Source organism: Salmo trutta, chromosome 3, assembly GCF_901001165.1.
Source record: "Salmo trutta chromosome 3, fSalTru1.1, whole genome shotgun sequence".
NCBI classification, from domain to species: Eukaryota; Metazoa; Chordata; class Actinopteri; order Salmoniformes; family Salmonidae; genus Salmo; species Salmo trutta.
The window spans coordinates 32,005,161-32,029,633 of NC_042959.1; the positions used below are offsets into that span (position 1 = coordinate 32,005,161).

The following is a 24,473-nucleotide window of genomic DNA, read 5'->3' on the forward strand; positions in this document are numbered from 1 at the left end:
GTAACAGTGTAGGTTCCATCCCTCTCTTCACCCCAACCTGGGCTCAAACCAGGGACCCTTGCACGCATCAACAACTGACACCCACCGAAGCATCGTTACCCATCGCGCCACAAGAGCCACGGCCCTTGCAATGCAAGGGGAAACCCTACTTCAAGTCTCAGAGCGTGTGACGTCACCGATTGAAACGCTATTAGCGCGCACCACCGCTAACTAACTAGCCATTTCACATCGGTTACATAAACACACACAACCAATAATTCCTGTCTACAACTCCCCTACTGTATAGCATAATCTGGGTGTATAATGCAATCTGCTTTTCAATTTTATATAGGCTGAATCAAAATAAATGCCTCATTCTATCTTACATTCCTCACACGGGGCACTATATGTCGTAAATTGACTGTCATTAAATGTGAAGACTTATTTTAATTACACAGAATTGATTTAATAAACTAATCATCTCAACTTTAATTAACTAGGAAGTCGGGGCACCACAGGAAAATATTTATAGTCTTTATTTCCTGAATCAACTCTTCAGATATTTTCATATCTTATCAAAACAGTCGCTTATTAATGAATTGTACCTCATCAGTTCTCATTGTTAAACGTCGCAAACCCTTGGATATCTGCATGAAACCTAGCCTCCATAATGAATCAGCGATATAGAAATTGGCTTAATTATTTGTCCCCACCTCTTTCCATTGTCTACCAAGCCAGCATACTGGTTTAGCCCACTAGGGACTATTCAATGCATTGTGTTAGTAACGAATAACTATATTGTTTGTTTATGTATTTCTGTGATTTGATTAGTTAGTTAGTAAATAAGTAATTAAGCCAATTTGTATATCGCTGATTCATTATGGATGCTAGGGTTTGTGCAGATATCCAAGGATTTGCAACGTTCAATAATGAGAACTGATGAGGTACAATTCATTGATAAGCGACTGTTTTGATATTAAAATATCTGAAGAGTCAATTTGGGAAATAGAGACTCTATAAACAAAATTTTTCCGTGGTGCCCCGACTTCCTAGTTAATTAAAGTTACATGATTAGTTTAATTGCGTAATTAAATTACACATAGAGAATTGATTTGATAATATACAGTCTTCACATTTAATGATAGTCACAGACACAACAACTGGTACTGTATGATAGAGGCTACTGCACATTAAGCACGACAGAAAAACATAAAAGCCCATAGATGTAGCTAGCTATACGCTCTCTTGGGTAAATATATGAAATTAGCTCCAGTAGGTTAATCGTTTTGAGTGAACTGTATTGTCTTATACTGTATTCAATGGACTGGAGTTACCTTCAAACCATGATGAAGCAGGGAGAAAACCTGAAATTCTGGTTCAGCACATGTGGCTAGCGAATTTGATTTTAATTTTGTTAATATATTAGGGCTCATTTGTATAATTAGTAGTCTGACGCATATATAGGCCTACCTTTCATAATATTTCCCCTAATGTTATTAGCCTACTGTACCTCCTCTTTCTCTCTCTATTGTTTCTTCATTCCTTCCTCGCTTCCAACAGTTAAATGAAATAAGTTGCGGTGTCCTTATCTTCATCATTCTAATTTCACCCTTGATTAATATAGAACTAGAACAAATTCGTTCCTTTCAAAACTACCAGTAAGTTCTATTGGCTGATGTATTTAACATTCAGCAAACAAGAGCTTGCGTCCCTCTTCAAATAGTCTATTGGTATGAGAAATGCTAAAAAAAATAATAATAATGTCCAGCAAGCTATTCTAGTCTAGCTTTTCCAAGAGCTAAGGATAGAGGCCAGTGGAGCACAGGTGCGTGCGTATTGTGCGAGAGGCTATAAGTTAGAAGCTTATTATGCATAACCCATCATTAATTAGCTAAATATAAGGCTAAAACTGCATTGAATGTATTACCTGAAAGAGGTAGGCTAGGACATCTATATATAGGACTATATATCAATCTAGAAGAAGATTATCTATTTTGGGTGCAATTTGAATGGAGTTGATGGAGAGAAAGACTGCGAGAGAGTGCTCACTGATTTAAAGCAATGATATTCGAGTGATAAGCTGTTTTAAAACTCTGTAGCCGCAATTAAAAAAAAACACATCTTTACAATAAAAAAATAAGGTGATCCCCGAAAGCCAGATGGAGATGGGTTAATTAGAGGTGCATTCGGTCTTTATATTACTGTAGCATAAACTATGCTGCAGCAAATGCAGGCCTACCTGTCGCAAAAAAAAAGTTACCATAATGAGATGATTGGTCTACATGCATTGTGAACTGCGCTCCATACTGAGATGGGCGGCCTGTCCCCACCGTGAGCATTGATGATTCATCATGCAGAAGCCGTCGAGAAGCCAGATTTAGATATTGCATATAGTTTAACAGTTCCACTTCGCACCATGCTGTTCATATACATACTTTGTTATAATTTAGCAGTTATTTATCCTGGGAAAGGGGAGTGGTTTTGGTCGGTAAATCCCAGTACATCTCGGTAACCGGGTTCCCGCCATTCAACCCTAGTCTACAGTAGCCTCAGCAGCATTCTGTAGGGTAGCACCATGGTGTAGCTGGAGGACAGCTAGCTTCTGTCCTCTGAGTACATTGACCTCAATACAAAACCTAGGAGGCTCACGGTTCTCACCCCTTCCAGAGACTTACACTGTAGTTATGACAACTTCTGGAAGATGTCCTCCAACCTATCAGAGCTCTTGCAGCATGAACTGACATGTTGTCCACCCAATCAAAGGATCAGAGAATGAATCTAGTACTGGAGGCATAAGGTACAGCTAGCTAGCACTGCAGTGCATAAAATGTGTTGAGTAGTTGACTCAAATAGAGAAAGACAATAGTTGAACAGTTTTGAACAAATTAATTTCTTCAAAAATGAAAGAGAAGGGAGAGAGCGAGAGCAATATTTCATTGTATATTTTCTTTCACTTTCACTTAGCTAGTGTCAAATGCAGTTTAGCCTACTCAAACAGACAGGGATGCTATGTTATCTAGCTGGCTATCCAACACTGGAACTCTAAGTCAAGGTAAGCTTTCGATTTTATTAATTTATTGCCACCGAGGCCCGCCGGTGTAACTGCTAAACTGATTGCTGCTAAACTGTACTGCATTATTGTAGCGGGTTTACTAACGCGTTTGTTCTAGTAGCTATGTTGACTATGACATGACAACGATGTAGGCTGTGTGTAGTGATCATGATATTAGCTTGGAAAGGTTTTTCTCCTAGTCACAGACACAGCTGATGTGTTGTGAACTGAAGTCCACAAGCGAAGGGAAAAGGTGAGAGGAGGTGAGTGCGTAGATAGAGGCGAGAAGGAATTATATGTACAACGATCTGTTTGTATGTGGCTGCTATGAAAGTGAACTGTTTGCGTGTGATCATTGGGGTATTCATTGCTCCGATTCTGTTGAAAAACTTTTCTTAAACGGAAGCAAATGGAATGAAACGGGGATACCTGAATTTGTCCAATAGAAACTCGTTTGCAACTGTTGGACTAATGATTACACCGTAAATCAGCTAGATGCAGGCAAGAGTGTGCAAGGTGGTATTGAATGTGTCACTGTCTGTTACCTTGATTACTGAAAACTCTCTCGACCTGTGCACCTACCTTGTAAACTTTCATTCATAGGCTAGGTTGTAGCAACCTCATGATGGGCACAGGGAAAAGCTGTCAGATCAGCTCACAGATCACTGCACCTGTACATAGCCCATCTATAATTTATCCCAAACAACTACCTCTTCCCCTACTGTATTTATTTATTTTATTTATTTTATTTTGCTCCTTTGCACCCCATTAACAATTTTTCTACTTTGCACTTTCTTCTACTACAAATCTACCATTCCAGTGTTTTACTTGCTATATTGTATTTACTTTGCCACCATGGATTTTTTTTTGCCTTTACCTCCCTTATCTCACCTCATTTGCTCACATTGTACATAGACTTATTTTTCTACTGTATTATTGACTGTATATTTGTTTTACTCCATGTGCAACTCTGTGTTGTTGTATGTTGTCGAACTGCTTTGCTTTATCTTGGCCAGGTCGCAATTGTAAATGAGAACTTGTTCTCAACTTGCCTACCTGGTTAAATAAAGGTGAAATAAATAAAATAAAAAATGTAGTAGCCTAAACCTATCAATATTACATTGAGCTGGGTGAATGGAATATGAATGACAGTCATCCAATATGCTGTAATAGAAATGAGGCCATGTTCATAAAACAAGTTATCATCCTCCCTCATCATAAATGGCACCGACCACCACTGATGCTCAATTAGACACAGCCTTGTTGCCGGCCGAGTAGGCCATAACCTCTGTTACATACGCCATTCTACTGCTGACAAGCGATCACAAAGGGTATTTCTGGTGTATTGCCTAGATTTCTCTATTCCAGACCCACAAAGGAAGCAGGCACTTCTATCTTGGAGGCTCAGACTGTTCTTTTCAGGAAATTGATAAAAAGGTACATTTGTGACACCTGGAGATTTGGCCATGCATTGGAGTAACACATTAGGATGCTGTCGTATTGATATTTATTCTGAGGCACAGTTATGGAATGATAAATCTCACAGTGATGTAAGACCATGGGAGAGGCTTTTATGACCAACAGTGTGCCTGGAATTAAGATGTGCAGTGAGGCCCAACCATAAAATCCCCACCCTTGATCCATACCGATTCTCTTCATATGAATGTCATTTCTCTGTGTGATGTGTCACTGCACGGTGAATTGTAATTCACCTCTCAGATGACGGTACTGCTCCACAAGCTGGCGCTTGGTTTCTAAGAAAAGCCTGGGGGCGGCGGCTTCAGAAGGAAGGTGACTGGTGGATCAGCGAAGCGGGAATTCACAAGTAATCAGGTCTGCAGCGCTGGTCCCCTCAGCTGAACAGAGTTAAACAAACCCAGGGAAAATGTGCCACTTACATAACTGGATTGTCACCAATAGTAACGGGCCGATTCCACAGCCCAAAATTAGCTCCTAGATGATTCATTCATGGAGTAGCGCTGGCGGGTAGCATAAGGCGAGGGCACTCTGAGCAGGGCAGGCAGCCACAGCCACCAATTGGAACCCTTTAATTACAAATTGGTTGTGTGGGTTTATAAAAACCCCTCAAAGGCTAGGATGATTCACAAAAACCTGAGGAGGGTTGAACACAACCAGGTCCAGAGTCCCCAGAGAGCCTGCCTGTAACGATCGTCCAAAGGATTAGACCAAGGTGCAGCGTGGTGAGTGTTCATCTTTATTTTAAATCGGAACACTTAAACAAAATAATAAACAAATACAAAAGACCGTCACGTCTTGCAGGCTAAATATGAGCAGTACAAAATAAAGATCCCACAAACACAGGTGGAAAAAGGCTGCCTAAGCATGGCTTCCAATCAGAGACAACGATAGACACCTGCCTCTGATTGGAAACCATACCCGGCCAAAACATAGAAAATAAAACATAGAATGCCCACCCCACACCCTGACGTAACCACATAGAGAAACAAACCCTCTCTCTCAGGTCAGGGCGTGACACTGCCTCCATTACTCCCCAGAGAGCCTGCATCCATTACTCTCCAGAGAGCCTGCCTCCATTACTCCCCAGAGAGCCTGCCTCCATTACTCCCCAGGGGCCTGCCTCCATTGCTCTCTCCATTACCTCCCAGAGAGCCTGCCTCCATTATTCCCCAGAGAGCCTGCCTCCATTACTCCCCAGAGAGCCTGCCTCCATTGCTCTCTCCATTGCCTCCCAGAGAGCCTGCCTCCATTACTCCCCAGAGAGCCTGCCTCCATTACTTAAATAGCAATGAAAACACTGGGCTACATGTTAATTGGACACTGCCCATGAGCCAATGCCTAGCTGCTTCTCCTAATAGACATGAACTATTTTCCTCCATGCTACGTGTTACCATAGATCTTTATAGCATGGTCACAGCAGTAGTAAAAAATACATTGAGGAAATGATCTAGATTGTGTCTCCGTATGTGTTTTTGAAACATCTTGTTTTGTTATCTGGTTTTGGCCTCCAGTCATTAAATGAAGGAAATACTTCCGTATAAATGTAATAATATCTCCCAATCATCCAGCCAGACAGATATATCCAGATAGCCTTTCTATTCCAATTACACTGTTTGTCAAAGGGATAATGGGTCCAGAAGCACAAAGGCTGAGTAGGGCCCATAACTGTGTATAACGGTGAATCATGGTCTGGCTTGAACCATTATGCCGGCAGCCACAATGCGGTCTGTCAACATCAAAAACAAAGCTATTTTGGTATGCATTCTACAATTACCTGTATGAACTACCAATATCATTGGTATAAAATGTTTTGCAGTTACCCAACAGTAGCTCGATGTGCTGTTGATGATTTTGACCAGGATACACTACATGATCTGCTTGTCGAACATCTCATTCCAAAATCATGGCCATTAATATGGAGTTGGTCCACCCTTTGCTACTATAACAGCCTCCACTCTTCTGGGAAGGCTTTCCACTAGATGTTGGAACAATGCTGCGAGGACTTGCTTTTATTCAGCCACAAGATCAATAGTAAGGTCGGGCACTGATGTTGGGCAATTAGGCCTGGCTCGCAGTCAGCATTCCAATTCATCCCAAGGATTTTCGTTGGGATTGAGGTCAGGGCTCTGTGCAGGCCAGTCAAGTTCTTCCACACAGATCTCGACAAGCCATCAGTATGGACCTCGCTTTGTGCACGGGGGCAAACTGTTGCCATAAAGTTGGAAGCACAAAATCGTCTAGAATGTCATTGTACGCTGTAGCGTTAAGACTTTCCTTCATTGGCGGTAAGGGGCCTAGCCTGATCCATGAAAAATAGTCCAATGGCGGCGAGCTTTACACCACTCCAGCCAACGCTTGGCATTGCGTATGGTGATCTTAGGCTTGTGTGCGGCTGCTCGGCCATGGAAACCCATGACGTTGCTTCCAGAGGCAGTTTGGAACTCGGTAGTAAGTGTTGCAACCGAGGACAGACAATCTTTGCACGCAGCACGCTTCAGCACTCGGCGGCCCCGTTTTGTGAGCTTGTGTGGCCTACCACTTCGCGGCTGAGCCGTTGTTGCTCCTAGACGTTTCCACTTCACTATAACATCACTTACAGTTGACCGGGATAGCTCTAGCAGGGCAGAAATTTGACGAACTGACTTGTTGGAAAGGTAGCATCATATGATGGTGCCACGTTGAAGGTCACTGAGCACTTCAGTAAGGTCATTCTATTGCCAATGTTTGTCTATAGAAATTGCATGGCTCTCTGCTCAATTTTATACATCCGTCAGCAGCCGATGTGGTTGAAATAGCCAAATCCACTCATTTGAAGGGGTGTCCGCATACTTTTGTATGCGGACTCTACTTCCAGCGCCCAGACTCTACTTCCGGCGCCGACAGAGATGGCCGCCTCGCTTCGCGTTCCTAGGAAACTATGCAGTATTTTGTTTTTGTATGTGTTACTTCTTACATTGTTACCCCAGGTAATCTTAGGTTTTATTACATACAGTCGGGAGGAACTATTGGATATAAGAGCAACGTCAACTCACCAACATTACGACCAGGAATACGGCTTTCCCGAAGCGGATCCTCTGTTTGGGCCACCACCCAGGCAATGGATCGGATCCCAGCCGGCGACCCAAAACAACGACGACGTAGAAGAAGGGGCAAACAGAGCGGTCTTCTGGTCAGGCTCCGTAGAGGGGCATATCGCGCACCGCTCCCGAGCATACTACTCGCCAATGTCCAGTCTCTGGACAACAAGGTAGACGAAATCCGAGCAAGGGTAGCATTCCAGAGAGACATCCGAGACTGTAACGTTCTTTGTTTCACGGAAACATGGCTCACTCGAGACACGCTATCTGAGTCGGTACAGCCACCTCGTTTCTTCACGCATCGCGCCGACAGAAACAAGCATCTCTCTGGTAAGAAGAAGGGTGGGGGTGTATGCCTTATGATTAACGAGACGTGGTGTGTTCATAACAACATACAGGAACTCAAGTCCTTTTGTTCACCTGACTTAGAATTGCTCACAATCAAATGCCGACCGCATTATCTACCAAGAGAATTCTCTTCGATCATAATCACAGTCGTGTATATTCCCCCCCAAGCAGACACATCGACGGCCCTGAAAGAACTTCATTGGACTCTATGTAAACTGGAAACCACATATCCTGAGGCTGCATTTATTGTAGCCGGGGATTTTAACAAGGCTAATCTGAAAACAAGGCTCCCCAAATTCTATCAGCATATCGATTGTGCTACCAGGGCTGGCAAAACCCTAGACCACTGTTATTCTAACTTCCGCGACGCATATAAGGCCCTCCCCCGCCCTCCCTTCGGAAAAGCTGACTACGACTCCATTTTGTTGCTCCCAGCCTATAGACAGAAACTAAAACAGGAAGCTCCCGCCCTCAGGTCTGTTCAACGCTGGTCCGACCAATCGGATTCCACGCTTCAAGATTGCTTCGATCACATGGACTATCACTAGCCACTTTAAACAATTCCACTTTATATAATGTTTTCATACCCTACATTACTCATCTCATATGTATATACTGTACTCTATACCATCTACTGCAACTTGCCATCCTGATGTAATGTATCACCAGCCACCTTAAACAATGCCGCTTTATGTTTTCATACCCTACATTACTCATCTCAAATGTATATACTGTACTCCATACCATCTATTACATCTTGCCTATGCTGTTCGGCCATCACTCATTTATATATTTTTATGTACATATTCGTATTCATTCCTTTACACTTGTGTGTACAAGGTAGTTGTTGTGAAATTGTTAGGTTATATTACTTGTTAGATATTACTGCATGGTCGGAACTAGAAGCACAAGCATTTCGCTACACTTGCATTAACACCTGCTAACCATGTGTATGTGACAAATACATTTGATTTGATAGTGTATATTTCAATGCAGACTCTCTCTGCCTCGACACATCAAAATCTTTCATGTCATGTAAAGCACAGATCTGACAGGTAGAGTTACAATGTAACCAGCTGCAGAGTACACACTTCATTAGCACCAGAGTGGACACTTCATTAGCACCAGAGTGCACACTTCATTAGCACCAGAGTGCACATTTCATTAGCACCAGAGTGCACACTTCATTAGCACCAGAGTGCACACTTCATTAGCACCAGAGTGCACACTTCATTAGCACCAGAGTGCACACTTCATTAGCACCAGAGTGCACACTTCATTAGCACCAGAGTGCACACTTCATTAGCACCAGAGTGCACACTTCATTAGCACCAGAGTGCACACTTCATTAGCACCAGAGTGCACACTTCATTAGCACCAGAGTGCACACTTCATTAGCACCAGAGTGCACACTTCATTAGCACCAGAGTGCACACTTCATTAGCACCAGAGTGCACACTTCATTAGCACCAGAGTGCACACTTCATCATAATCTTATGATCTTCATCACGAGTCTCAATAAGGCACCAGGCACCATGTAGCCAACCACCAATGAGTGACAGCACCACTCTAGGGTTGGAGTCCATTTAGGAAAAAGAACAAGAGAATTTGAAATTCAGTTCATGAATGAATGGAAATGGGAACATTTTCTATTCATACACTTCAATTCACTTCCGGTATTGACTGCTTTCAAAATGGACCTTCCCCCACCTGAGTCCCACTCACTAGATGTCTACCGATTATGATTTTTCAACACCGATGCCGATTATTGGAGGACCAAAAAAAGCCAATACCAATTAATCGGACGATTTTTATATATATATTTGTAATAATGACAATTACAACAATACTGAATAAACACTTTTATTTTACTTAATATAATACATAAATAAAATCATTTTAGTCTCAAAAAAATAATGAAACACGTTCAATTTGGTTTAAATAATGCAAAAACACAGTGTTGGAGAAGAAAGTAAAAGTGCAATATGTGTCATGTAAAAAAGCTAACGTTTAAGTTCCTTGCTTAGAACATGAGAACATATGAAAGCTGGTGGTTCCTTTTAACATCAGTCTTCAATATTCCCAGTTAATAAGTTTTAGGTTGTAGTTATTATAGGACTATTTCTGTCTATACCATTTGTATTTCATATACCTTTGACTATTGGATGTTCTTATAGACACTTTAGTATTGCCAGCCTGATCTCGGGAGTTGAGATTCATAAAGTCATAAACAGCCCTGTTCTTCAAGCTGCTGGCAAACGCAGGAAAGTGCTGTTTGAATGAATGCTTACGAGCCTGCTGCTGCCTACCACCGCTCAGTCAGACTGCTCTATCAAATATCAAATCATAGACTTAATTATAATATAATAAACACACAGAAATACGAGCCTATGGTCATTAATATGGTAAAATCGGGAAACTATAATTTCGAAAACAAAACGTTTGTTCTTTCAGTGAAATACAGAACCGTTCCGTATTTTATCGAACGGGTGGCAACCCTAAGTCTAAATATTCCTGTTACATTGCACAACCTTCAATGTTATGTCATAGTTATGTAAAACTATGGCAAATTAATTACGATCTTTGTTAGGAAGAAATGGTCTTCACACAGTTCGCAACGAGCCAGGCGGCCCAAACTGCTGCATATACCCTGACTCTGCTTGCACTGAACGCAAGAGAAGTGACACAATTTCCCTAGTTAATATTGCCTGCTAGCATGAATTTCTTTTAACTAAATATGCAGGTTTAAAAAACTATACTTGGGTATTGATTTTAAGAAAGGCATTGATGTTTATGGTTAGGTACATTGGTGCAACAATTGTGCTTTTTTCGTGAATGCGCTTTTGTTAAATCATCACCCGTTTGGCGAAGTTGAAGTAGGCTGTGATTCACTGATAAATTAACAGGCACCACATTGATTATATGCAACGACGAACAAGTTGGTTAAACTAGTAATATCATCAACCATGTGTAGTTAACTAGTGATCATGTTAAGATTGATTGTTTTTTATAAGATAAGTTTAATGCTAGCTAGCAACTTATCTTGGCTCCTTGCTGCACTCGCGTAACAGGTGGTCAGCCTGCCACGCAGTCTCCTCGTGGAGTGCAATGTAATCGGCCATAATCGGCTTCCAAAAATAGCGATTACCGATTGTTATGAAACTTGAAATCGGCCCTAATTAAAATCGGCCATGCCGATTAAAACGGTCGACCTCTACCACTCACCCCCCTGATGGCGACCAGTATCCCGCCATAGGAGTAGACCATGATCATGAGGGGCAGCAGCAGGCAGAAGATGAACAGGCAGACCACGTAGGAGACACTGGCCGGAGAGCGTTGGGTCCACTGGACAGAGCAGGAGGTCCCGGCCCCCTCCGGGCCGTAGCTGCTCCAGCCCATGAAGGGGGGCAGGGTCCATAGCAGGGAATAGAGCCAGGAGCCCCACACACACAGCCAGGCCTTTCTGAAGTCAGACACGTCAGCCTTGGTGGAGCGCTGCACCGTGGCGTAGCGCTCATAGGACAGAATGGACAGAGACACCAGGGACACGATCCCTAGGAGGGACAGAGAGAGAGAGGGAGAGCAAGGAAAAGAAAGAGAGAAAGAGAGAGAGAGATGAGGGGGTGATGCCAGTTATCACCGTTTTTTTCACCAGTTTGAGAATTCAGATGCTAAGGAGAATGGGAGAAGGTTAGATAACAATCCTTAGCTCTGTTTTGCTCTATTTTGGTAACATTTAGCTAAATGTTAAAAGTAATATTTAGTAAACCCAAGAGAGAGCTGGCATGCCATACCACACAGGACAGTAAGAAAATGTATGGTGCAGTATTATATTCCTACATGAAGTCAGACCACTGCAAGTTGGCTTTTAGTGCTGTTGTTTCCAAAGAGAACCGGGTGATTTAAGAGGCTTGTCTTTTATTTTATTATTTTCAGCCGAGGTTGAGGATAAGAACTTTGCATCAGATAAGCAGGACGTGCTATACAAATCTATACTGTGTGTGTGTGTGTGTGTGTGTGTGTGTGTGTGTGTGTGTGTGTGTGTGTGTGTGTGTGTGTGCACGTGCGTGTGTGCCTGTCTTTCTGCCTGTCTGTAAGTGTGTGATTGGGACGTGTGTGTGTTTGTCTATAGCCGAGGGAAAAATAGGTTTATGTCTTTATTATGCTAGTCTGTCTCAGAGTACTAGCCTGACATTCTAGGAAGTGTGACTCGTTATTGAATTGACAGTGTGTCCTCTCAGGAGGTGAGAACTTGCTAAAAGTTTTCCTCCTGTGCAACAACTGAAAGGAAATGAAAGAAAAAGTTTGCCCAACTTAATTTAGTCTTCCTAAGTGCTCAGAGTACTTTGAGACTTTGTTAGTTGTGAATGGATGCCATCCTTAATTAGGGGTTGCTGGCTGTTATGAAGAATGACAGCATATAAAGCCTTCAGGAAGCAGACAGAGTAAAATATGACATGTATTAGTGAAATTGTTCAGGGCCAGAGTGATGTGCCCACTCCTCCCCTCCGGGAGTGTTTACAGCTTTGGTTGAGCTTTCTGGGGAGCGGGGTTTGCATGTGTGTGCGCTTATGTGGTTGTGAGTCATGCATGTGTGTAATGCTAGCTAGTAATGCTCACTGCCCTCCTGCGTGGTTTCAAAGGGAAGGGGAACAGGGGAGTCCAGTCTGCCCTATCGCTCCCATCGGGATAATTACCGAGCTTTAAAGATATCCAACAGCCAAATGTCACAGCATTGGACCAATAAACTGCTTTGACAATTTTATTTATTTGCCAAGCTCATTAAAAACAATAGCCATTTTTGTACACTTTTATCAGAAACATGAATGACTCCAACATGTTTTTATTGAACCTTTATTAAACATAATGAACTGCATTTATCAAACAACCACAGATTATAATTCAATCAATTTTGGTTATCCAATTTTGGCTCCAGAGACATGCAAGGAGAGATGACAGATGAGAAGTGTACATAAATAAGATCAGCTACAGTTTGTATGAGTGGCTGATCTAAAAGGGTGCTACTGTAGGCTATGTTCTACTCTGTGTTGAATGGGCGGTCTCATTATGGGGTTATACATTAGAATAGTCTTACATGCTTTACATTTTCAAGGCCCTATGCAAAGTCCCTACATTTACTATGTCATGCTTCCCAGTCAAGTGCAAATTGAAACTTATTCACACACAGAAACAAATCAATTTTGGTATAGAGGTTGAATGCAAATGTCTCTTGCTCTTGCTAAAGCTTTATCCAATCGTTTTTCATTAATGTTCCACTGTTTCCATATTCAAATGTAGGTTAATGAAAATGTTACAAGCACAGGGAGGAATAAAATACCATTCATTTATCAATTAGATTGGATATACAGTCATAAATTGATGTTGAATTGTGCTCGGAGACTTTTCATAATGAGCCTGGAGGACTTATTTTAGAATTGATCGAGCAGTAATGATCTGATGGATTTGCATGCCCTTTTGCCAGTAAAAATGCTTAGGCTAAGAAACTACTATATGCAAAATATTTGTTTTATTTGTCACATGGAGGTTAGCCTAAAGTGTAAGCTACATGGCTTTCGCTGACTGTTGAAATATTTGAAAAACTCACCGAAAAGCGAATTGGCGAAGCCGTACCACTTGCAACCATGGTGTCCAATGAGCCATCTCCCCTGTAGACTTGCCGCAAAACTGAATGGAGTTCCACAAATACACACGAGGATGTCGCTCACGCTGATGTTCAGAAGGATGAGGTTGATGGGCGTCCAAAGCGACCGAAACTTTGCGAAGATAAGCAGGACAAGAAGGTTGTTGAAGAATCCCAGGACCAAAATGAGCCCAAGGCATACTGCCACCACCGTGTGACCTTGCCTGCTCAGGTCGAGGGGGTCCTGGGCAACCAAGGTGTCCCGAACACTGACATTGGTGCTTAGGTTGGAAGCAGAGCTTTCGGTGCTGCTGAAATTCAGAGCTCTTATGTGGACAACCATCAGCACCCTCAGCGCACGCGGGGGTGACTTACAACACGAGGAGTGAACGATCTCTCACTCATTCAAACTCGCTCACAGCGCAGAATACATGCTCACAACAGTCTCGGTGAAAAATAAAGACATACAGAACCCACATTTATTATATCACTTTACAACCCAGCTAGCACATAACGTGCTGACAACCATATTGTAATGAAACAGGCAGGGAGCAGGTCTCGAACCCTCGACCTTCTAGCCCGAAGTCCAGCGCGCTATCGACTATGCCCCAAAAGCATGCTCGAGCGGCAGAGTCGATATCCGCGCGTATAAACCCAGGGTCGTTAAACTACTCCCTCCTTGCAAAGCGCGCGTCCTTGCGACTCATCGTCTTATAGGAACGCGCTCATCGGCCAAGCACACGCACTGTCGTGGATGCAAGGCCTCGAACCCTCGACCTTCTAGCCTGAAGTCCAGCGCACTATCGACTGTACCCCAAAAGCATGCTCAAGCGGCAGAGTCGATATCCGCGCGTATAAACCCAGGGTCGTTACAATATGTTTCTTAGAGCTTGGTGAGATCGTGGTTGTCCTATGGCTATTTTGCATACAACCTTCCCACAACTTCCTGGGAAGGGACGTTATTTCTTGGCATTTCATTACTTTAACAAAAATGATCCTACAAGTTAAAACATGGTTACATTTCATTTACATTTTGGTAATGTTCTAGGAACGTTCTCCAACTGGTTTGACATTGGGAATGTCCTCAAATGGTTCAGAGAACGTAACGTTTGTGGGAATTTCAATACTTCAGCATGGTTCTATAAAAAGTAATATTCTCAAATTGTTCTGAGAATGTTAGAAGACTTTCCATAAAAAACACAAGAAAAGTTTAGTTTAGAATACATTCTAAAATGTTTATTTAAAAACATTCCTTTCTCAGAAAAAAAAATATAAAAAAACTGAACGTTCTAAGAATGTTATTTAAAAGGCCCGTAGTTGCGATTACAGACTTTTTGTCCGTGCGCCGCCCTGCGCCGCCCCTCCGGAAACCTATTCCTCAAAGTTCTGCGCTGTGATATTTTACGCACACAACTTACCTACTGCTCATACTCCCCCTCCTTTAATGTTTATCTCTTTACTCGCCCTCTTCTGAACCATGATGATGTAGCCTATGACTGCTTCATATTTCTGAATAAAAAACCCTGCAGCAATTTGAACAAACAAAATATATATTGAAAGCTAACCTTCTCTGTCTGTTGTAACGGATATTGCAGTTACACAAGAGGTACAGAGATCCTGCATTATGTGTATGTGAATAACTCACGTCTGAGAATTTTGTAAAATGCAAGCATAGTCCTTTACTCAGGTATTACATGTTACAGGTCATGACATCCCACTCAGACACCCATAACGACCCAGTTTATATACCCTAGATAGGTGCCGACTAGCACCATCTCTGGGTTGGCATTATGCCCACTATCTTAACATCTTCCTTTTCATATACACTGCTCCAAAAAATAAAGGGAACACTTAAACAACACAATGTAACTCCAAGTCAATCACACTTCTGTGAAATCAAACTGTCCACTTAGGAAGCAACACTGATTGACAATAAATTTCACATGCTGTTGTGCAAATGGAATAGACAACAGGTGGAAATTATAGGCAATTAGCAAGACACCCCCAATAAAGGTGTGGTTCTGCAGGTGGGGACCACAGACCACTTCTCAGTTCCTATGCTTCCTGGCTGATGTTTTGGTCACTTTTGAATGCTGGCGGTGCTTTCACTCTAGTGGTAGCATGAGACGGAGTCTACAACCCACACAAGTGGCTCAGGTAGTGCAGCTCATCCAGGATGGCACATCAATGCGAGCTGTGGCAAGAAGGTTTGCTGTGTCTGTCAGCGTAGTGTCCAGAGCATGGAGGCGCTACCAGGAGACAGGCCAGTACATCAGGAGACGTGGAGGAGGCCGTAGGAGGGCAACAACCCAGCAGCAGGACCGCTACCTCCGCCTTTGTGCAAGGAGGAGCAGGAGAAGCACTGCCAGAGCCCTGCAAAATGACCTCCAGCAGGCCACAAATGTCCATGTGTCTGCTCCATTGTCCTGAGTCTGCACAACTCTGCCAGGACCTTGGCTCAAGGGAGATACTAAAGTGTTTTAGTACTATATCTCTTGACACAATTATGAAAATAATCATGGCCTCCAAACCCTCAAGCTGCATACTGGACCCTATTCCAACTAAACTACTGAAAGAGCTGCTTCCTGTGCTTGGCCCTCCTATGTTGAACATAATAAACGTCTCTCTATCCACCGGATGTGTACCAAGCTCACTAAAAGTGGCAGTAATAAAGCCTCTCTTGAAAAAGCCAAATCTTGACCCAGAAATTATAAAAAACTATCGGCCTATATCGAATCTTCCATTCCTCTCAAAAATTGTAGAAAAAGCTGTTGCACAGCAACTCACTGCCTTCCTGAAGACAAACAATGTATACGAAACGCTTCAGTCTGGTTTTAGACCCCATCATAGCACTGAGACTGCACTTGTGAAGGTGGTAAATGACCTTTTAATGAAGTCAGACCGAGGCTCTGCATCTGTCCTCGTGCTCCTAGATCTTAGTGCCGCTTTTGATACCATCGATCACCACATTCTTTTGGAGAGATTGGAAACCCAAATTGGTCTACATGGACAAGTTCTGGCCTGGTTTAGATCTTATCTGTCGGAAAGATATCAGTTTGTCTCTGTGAATGGTGGGTCCTCTGACAAATCAATTGTAAATTTCGGTGTTCCTCAAGGTTCCGTTTTAGGACCACTATTGTTTTCACTATATATTTTACCTCTTGGGGATGTCATTCGAAAACATAATGTTAAATTTCACTGCTATGCGGACGACACACAGCTGTACATTTCAATGAAACATGGTGAAGCTCCAAAATTGCCCTCGCTAGAAGCCTGTGTTTCAGACATAAGGAAGTGGATGGCTGCAAACTTTCTACTGTTAAACTCGGACAAAACAGAGATGCTTGTTCTAGGTCACAAGAAACAAAGAGATCTTCTGTTCAATCTGACAATTAATCTGGATGGTTGTACAGTCGTCTCAAATAAAACTGTGAAGGACCTCGGTGTTACTCTGGACCCTGATCTCTCTTTTGAAGAACATATCAAGACTGTTTCAAGGACAGCTTTTTTCCATCTACGTAACATTGCAAAAATGAGAAACTTTCTGTCCAAAAATGACGCAGAAAAATTAATCCATGCTTTTGTTACTTCTAGGCTGGACTACTGCAATGCTCTACTTTCCGGCTACCCGGATAAAGCACTAAACAAACTTCAGTTAGTGCTAAATACGGCTGCTAGAATCCTGACTAGAACCAAAAAATTTGATCATATTACTCCAGTGCTAGCCTCCCTACACTGGCTTCCTGTTAAGGCAAGGGCTGATTTCAAGGTTTTACTGCTAACCTACAAAGCATTACATGGGCTTGCTCCTACCTATCTTTCCGATTTGGTCCTGCCGTACATACCTACACGTACGCTACGGTCACAAGACGCAGGCCTCCTAATTGTCCCTAGAATTTCTAAGCAAACGGCTGGAGGTAGGGCTTTCTCCTATAGAGCTCCATTTTTATGGAATGGTCTGCCTACCCATGTGAGAGACGCAGACTCAGTCTCAACCTTTAAGTCTTTACTGAAGACTTATCTCTTCAGTAGGTCCTATGATTAAGTGTAGTCTGGCCCAGGAGTGTGAAGGTGAACGGAAAGGCTGGAGCAACGAACCGCCCTTGCTGTCTCTGCCTTGCCGGTTCCCCTCTTTCCACTGGGATTCTCTGCCTCTAACCCTATTACAGGGGCTGAGTCACTGACTTACTGGTGTGCTTCCATGCCGTCCATGGGAGGGGTGCGTCACTTGAGTGGGTTGAGTCACTGACGTGGTCTTCCTGTCTGGGTTGGCGCCCCCCCCTTGGGTTGTGCCATGGCGGAGATTTTTGTGGGCTATACTCGGCCTTGTCTTCGGACGGTAAGTTGGTGGTTGTAGACATCCCTCTAGTGGTGTGGGGGCTGTGCTTTGGCAAAGTGGGTGGGGTTATATCCTGCCTGTTTGGCCCTGTCCGGGGGTATCATCGGATGGGGCCACAGTGTCTTCTGATCCCTCCTGTCTCAGCCTCCAGTATTTATGCTGCAGTAGTTTATGTGCCGGGGGGCTAGGGTCAGTCTGTTTCATCTGGAGTATTCTCTTGTCTTATCCGGTGTCCTGTGTGAATTTAAATATGCTCTCTCTAATTCTCTCTTTCTCTCTTTCTTTCTTTCTCTCGGAGGACCTGAGCCCTAGGACCATGCCTCGGGACTACCTGGCATGATGACTCCTTGCTGTCCCCAGTCCACCTGGCCATGCTGCTGCTCCAGATTCAACTGTTCTGCCTGCGGCTACGGAACCCTGACCTGTTCACCGGATGTGCTTGTTGCACCCTCGACAACTACAATGATTATTATTATTTGACCATGCTGGTCATTTATGAACATTTTAACATCTTGACCATGTTCTGTTATAATATCCACCCGGCACAGCCAGAAGAGGACTGGCCACCCCTCATAGCCTGGTTCCTCTCTAGGTTTCTTCCTAGGTTTTTGGCCTTTCTAGGGAGTTTTTCCTAGCCACCGTGCCTCTTTCACATGCATTGCTTGCTGTTTGGGGTTTTAGGCTGGGTTTCTGTACAGCACTTTGAGATTTCAGCTGATATACGAAGGGCTATATAAATAAAATTTGATTGATTGATTGATCTGCTCAAACGGTCAGAAACAGACTCCATGAGGGTGGTATGAGGGCCCGACGTCCACAGGTGGGGGTTGTGCTTACAGCCCAACACCGTGCAGGACGTTTGGCATTTGCCAGAGAACACCAAGATTGGCAAATTCGCCACTGGCGCCCTGTGCTCTTCACAGATGAAAGCAGGTTCACACTGAGCACGTGACAGACGTGACAGAGTCTGGAGACACTGTGGAGAACGTTCTGCTGCCTGCAACATCCTCCAGCATGACCGGTTTGGCGGTGGGTCAGTCATGGTGTGGGGTGGCATTTCTTTGGGGGGCCGCACAGCCCTCCATGTGCTCGCCAGAGGTAGCCTGACTGCCATTAGGTACCGAGATGAGACCCTCAGACCCCTTGTGAGACCATATGCTGGTGCGGTTGGCCCTGGGTTCCTCCTAATGCAAGACAATGCTAGACCTCATGTGGCTGGAGTGTGTCAGCAGTTCCTGCAAGAGGAAGGCATTGATGCTATGGACTGGCTCGCCCGTTCCCCAGACCTGAATCCAATTGAGCACATCTGGGACATCATGTCTCGCTCCATCCACCAACGCCACATTGCACCACAGACTGTCCAGGAGTTGGCGGATGCTTTAGTCCAGGTCTGGGAGGAGATCCCTCAGGAGACCATCCGCCACCTCATCAGGAGCATGCCCAGGCATTGTAGGGAGGTCATACAGGCACATGGAGGCCACACACACTACTGAGCCTCATTTTGACTTGTTTTAAGGACATTACATCAAAGTTGGATCAGCCTGTAGTGTGGTTTTCCACTTTAATTTTGAGTGTGACTCCAAATCTAGACCTCCATGGGTTGATAAATTGGATTTCCATTGATTATTTTTGTGTGATTTTGTTGTCAGCACATTCAACTATGTAAAGAAAAAAGTATTTAATAAGATTATTTCTTTCATTCAGATCTAGGATGTGTTGTTTAAGTGTTCCCTTTATTTTTTTGAGCAGTATATAATTAGCTCCAGCACTTCACACCATTTCAATACCGCAGTGAAAATACCTATTTACATGATCAATATTTAAAAAAAAATATATATAATATAAAACAATTCATTGTCCAACTCTTAAGGGACATAGTCTCCCGTACCGCATGGGCGGTCTTATTTTAGCCCTTGTCCTAGTGTGTCACACTGATAGCATATTGAGCACCTCTGGGATGTTGGGCACATCTGGGAGCCTCAGGGCCTCTCCTTCCTCTTCCACAGCCTCCTGAAATTGTGGAGGTACGGTCGGCAGAGATAACAGCCCTGGTGGGGTCTTCCCAGTCTCCTCTTGATGTGTACTGCCCACACCATCCAGAGGATATTCACAGTCTTCCCATGTGTCCCTCCTGTGTCATATGCTCTCCTGAACTGGGGGTATGTCCTTCCGGTTCCGGTTCGATACTTTCGGCCCTTTACTTCCACTTCACATGACCTTGCGCTAATGTGCCCTATGTATGTGCCGAGACTCTTTGTGGCATCCCTGGCGTGAGGTGACAGGAGCACTCTGACAGCTTGGCCTTGTTTAATTACAGGTCGATTTTTTTGCGTACTGGTCAATGTAATGTTTTGACTTATCCTGACGTGCACACTTGTGTGCCTGAACATCCCTAATGACCTTTAGTGCGAGGAGCTTGGGAGTTGTTGGCAACAGAGAGCGAGTGCGTCTAGACAATAAGCGCGGGACAGAACCGCTGTCGAAGCCCTCTGTGGGAGTTTTTCTCCACACCAAATTGGCTTGCCACACATCTGTGCCTTTCTGTATAGCCTTTGTGATGAGTCTTTGCTATTTTCACTGCTGAGTCTGCGTTACCAGTACTCTGACTGTGGTAGGGTGGGGAGGTCACATGATGGAACTCCCAGGCTAATGCAAACAAAGCAAAGTCTTGGCTCGTGAACTGGGACCCATTATCCGTAACTACGCCACTGTCAGGTATGCCATATCTGGTAAACTGCTGCTTACAACAGTCGATAATGCAAGCGGCTGTTGTGTCAATCACCTTCTCCACTTCCCAAAAATTGGAATAGTGGTTCTCTATAATCAGAAAAGGAAGGTTCTTGACTGTGAACAGATCCATTCCCACTTTAGACCAAAGGATGTGCTGGTACGTCATGTGGGTGCAGCGTTTTCTTTTGTTGCTTCGGTAGTTAGCATTACACATGCTGCACACATGCTGCACACATGCTGCACACAGCCACAACATTTATTCAGTCATGTTAGGCCAGAATACTGAGTCTCTGGCTTTGACCCCTGAGTGCCCTGCATCGATATCAGAGAGAATCATCGGGTGTAGAGTTTCTGGCACTACTACCCTGTCGCCTATGTAGATGACCTCTTCCTGCATTGTGAGTTTGTCTCTGTATGTCCAGTAGTCCCTCAACAGGATGGGCGTACTCTTTGAGTCCGGCCAGCCTCTTAGGATAAAAGACTGAAGCATTCGAGAAGTCTTGTCCTCTGCTGAATGAGCTTTAATAGTATCCCGTGTCTGCAGGCAGATGTTTTGACCTGTAGCACGGTTCACATCTTCAACCTCAGCCTGTAGAGCATATACAGTCTCATTTGTCCGATATTGCGGGTGACTAGTTGTTGGTAGTGCTGCCCCAGACAAGAAATCTGCAATGCGAAGGTCTACTCCTTCTTGTATGCTACCTGTAGTTGATAACGCTGAAGCTTTAGCATCATACTTTGAAGTCGCTTCGGGGCAGACAAAATTGTTTTTTTGAAGATAACCTCAAGCGGCTTGCGATCAGTTCGCACCGTGATAAAGTCCCTACCATGAAGGTATTGATCAAAACGGTCACAGGCAAACGGACACTTTGCATGATTAACGCCTAAGGAAATTCATTTCCATGTGTCCGATCTGTGCTTGGAGTTAACCCAAGAATAAGCTAGCAGTGTAATTGATCCACTTCTGTGTGTGAATACGTTTCAAGTTTTAAGGAAGTTATTCATAAACCTCCAAATAACCTAGAATTTATGTTCTCAGAGCATTATTAAAACCTCCCAGGAAAACTTTCAAGGAACTAGAATAAAACGTTCTCAGAACCTCCCTGCAACCTAAACATTTATTTTAACTTCCGTTCTCAGAAAACATTATTCCACTGGCAGTGGCATTCATTAAATTCTTGATAGATGACTTTGCCATTCCAGCTGTTTAAGCAGCAGAAACATGGCAACAATGCACCCATGTACAATTCCTATAGAGAATGGCAGGTACTGTAAGTGTGTGAGCAGTAGAGAAAAGGCTACACTCTTCCCAGCCAAGTCCATCCATCCATCCTGCAATGCAACCCATCCTCAATGTGTCAGTTTTATTTACGACCACCGCATATACAGTACCTGCCGGTACCTTTAGGCCTTATCAAATCAAATCAAATGTTATTGGTCACATACACATGTTTATCAGATGTTAATGTGAGTGTAGCGAAATGCTTGTGCTTCTAGTTCCGACAGTGCAGTAATATCTAACAAGTACTCGAACAATTCCCCAACAACTACCTAATACACACAAATCTAAAGGGGTGAATGAGAATATGTACATATAAGTATATGGATGAGCGATGGCCGAGCGGTTTAGGCAATGTGCAATAGATGGTATAAAATACAGTATATACATGTGATATGAGTAATGTAAGATATGTAAACATTATTAAAGTGGCATTATTTAAAGTGCCATTGTTTAAAGTGACTAGTGATCCATTTATTAAAGTGTCTAGTGATTGGGTCTCAATGTAGGCAGCAGACTCTCTGAGTTACTGATTGCTGTTTAACAGTCTGATGGCCTTGAGATAGAAGCTGTTTTTCAGTCTCTCGGTCCCAGGTTTGATGTACCTGTACTGACCTCACCTTCTGGATGATAGTGGTGTGAACAGGCAGTGGCTTGGGTGGTTATTGTCCTTGATTATCTTTTTGGCCTTCCTGTGACTTTGGGTGCTGTAGGTGTCATGGAGAGCAGGTAGTTTACCCCCGGTGATGCGTTGTGCAGACCGCACCACCCTCTGGAGATCCTTGCGGTTGAGGGCGGTGCAGTTGCCGTACCAGGCTGTGATACATCCAGACAGGATGCTCTCGATTGTGCATCTGTAAAAGTTTGTCAGGGTTTTGGGTGACAAGCCACATTTCTTCAGCCTCCTGTTGCGCCTTCTTCACCACACTGTCTGTGTGGGTGGACCATTTCAGATGGTCAGTGATGTGTACGCCCAGGAACTTAAAACGTTCCAACTTCTCCACTGCTGTCCCTTCAATGTGGATATGGGGGTGCTCCCTCTGCTGTTTCCTGAAGTCCACAAATGTCCTTTGTTTTGTTGACGTTGAGTGAGAGGTTGTTTTCCTGACACCACACTCCGAGGGCCCTCACCTCCTCCCTGTAGGCTGTCTTGTCATTGTTGGTGCGTGCATGGCCAGGCAGTCGTGGGTGAACAATGAGTACAGGAGAGGGCTGAGCACACACCCTTGTGGGGCCCCAGTGTTGAGGGTCAGCAAAGTGGAGATGTTGTTTCCTACCTTCACCACCTGGGAGTGACCCGTCAGAAAGTCCAGGAACCAGTTGCACAGGGCGGGGTTGAGACCCAGGTCCTCCAGCTTGATGATTAGCTTGGAGAGTACTATGGTACATTGTTATCATCAGGAGAGATCCCTGTAAATCTCAGAGGCGTGCTGGTCAATGGTGTCAACGTGCGATTGATCGCGACCCCTCGCTGCCTCTTGCTGCAGGTATGACTCTTACTTAATCCTTCTCCATCCCTCTTGAATCAGCTTCATTGGCGTCTGATGGCTTGATCACTCAATAGCCCCCACCCCTGGGACCCTTCTGGGGTGCTTAGATCATACTGAAGATGACTGACACAGGGGGGAGTGGGTGGAAGGCTTAAGGCCTGGCTGGGTGGGTGGCTCGTCCGCTTCGGTTTCCTGGAAAAATGTCCTTCGTCTGGGTATTAGATTACAGAGCAGCGTATTGCTTTTAAAGTAATTATGAAGAAACTTTAAATCCCTTTCTCTATGTCTCATACTGAATCCTTGCTTGTTTAATTCTCTTGGTCATTGACTTCCTGAGAATCTAAAAGCCTATGAGTCTTTCTGCCTTAGAATACACACTGAAAATACACTTAGGTTCTATCTAACTATTTTTTTGCATAATTTCTAATCCCCATATTGTTATATATATATTTTTCAATCATACCACCCCTCCTCTGATTGGAGTAAAGAAAAGGACAACAATACGTCATTTAGTGCTACTTACAGCTATTTTTGCTCACATATAGAATACACTCAAATTTTGTCCACAGACTAACGCATCTTTTCCAGTACACTACCGTTTTACTATTTCCTTTTGCAATACATCCTTCCATTTTGACCCTCTCTATTTTTACAATTTCTACTGAGATTTCCCTAAAAATAAATACTTTACCTCAGAGTATAATCATATTTCCCATTGATTGATCATGTTTTTCAGAACCCATCTGAACACCGGCAATGTGCCTTTTTGTACAACGGGTGGGTCTAATCCTGAATGCTGATAGATTAAAACTGCATTCCAGCCAGTGTCTATTCCACAAGTTACCACCAGCTAAATCGATGATGTTAAAATGCCTATTTACTCTGTTCAATCTGACTGCGCAATCCACTGTCTCATCAGCCCAGCCAGGCAATTTATAAACTTGATCTCCACTATAAAAACCATCTAGACATTATCTCACATTTCTTTTAGACTAAAATGTAGTTTTCAACAGCAGAGATTTGTATAAACCTTGCTGTCTGTCTCTCTGACATTTGCAA

General features: G+C 43.6%; 1 protein-coding gene across 1 annotated transcript in view; it reads right to left on the bottom strand.

Moving 5' to 3' along the window:
- LOC115165267 (pinopsin-like) overlaps positions 1–14,046 on the bottom strand; it is a 34,695-nt gene extending 20,649 nt beyond the window's left edge. The window contains exons 1-2 of the mRNA XM_029718277.1: positions 13,541–14,046; positions 11,161–11,489 (exon numbers count right to left, since the gene is read on the bottom strand). Coding sequence (XP_029574137.1) covers positions 11,161–11,489; positions 13,541–13,919 — 708 coding nt within the window. The 5' untranslated portion in view covers positions 13,920–14,046. The remainder of the gene's footprint in view (positions 1–11,160; positions 11,490–13,540) is intronic.
- Positions 14,047–24,473: the final 10,427 nt, after the last annotated feature.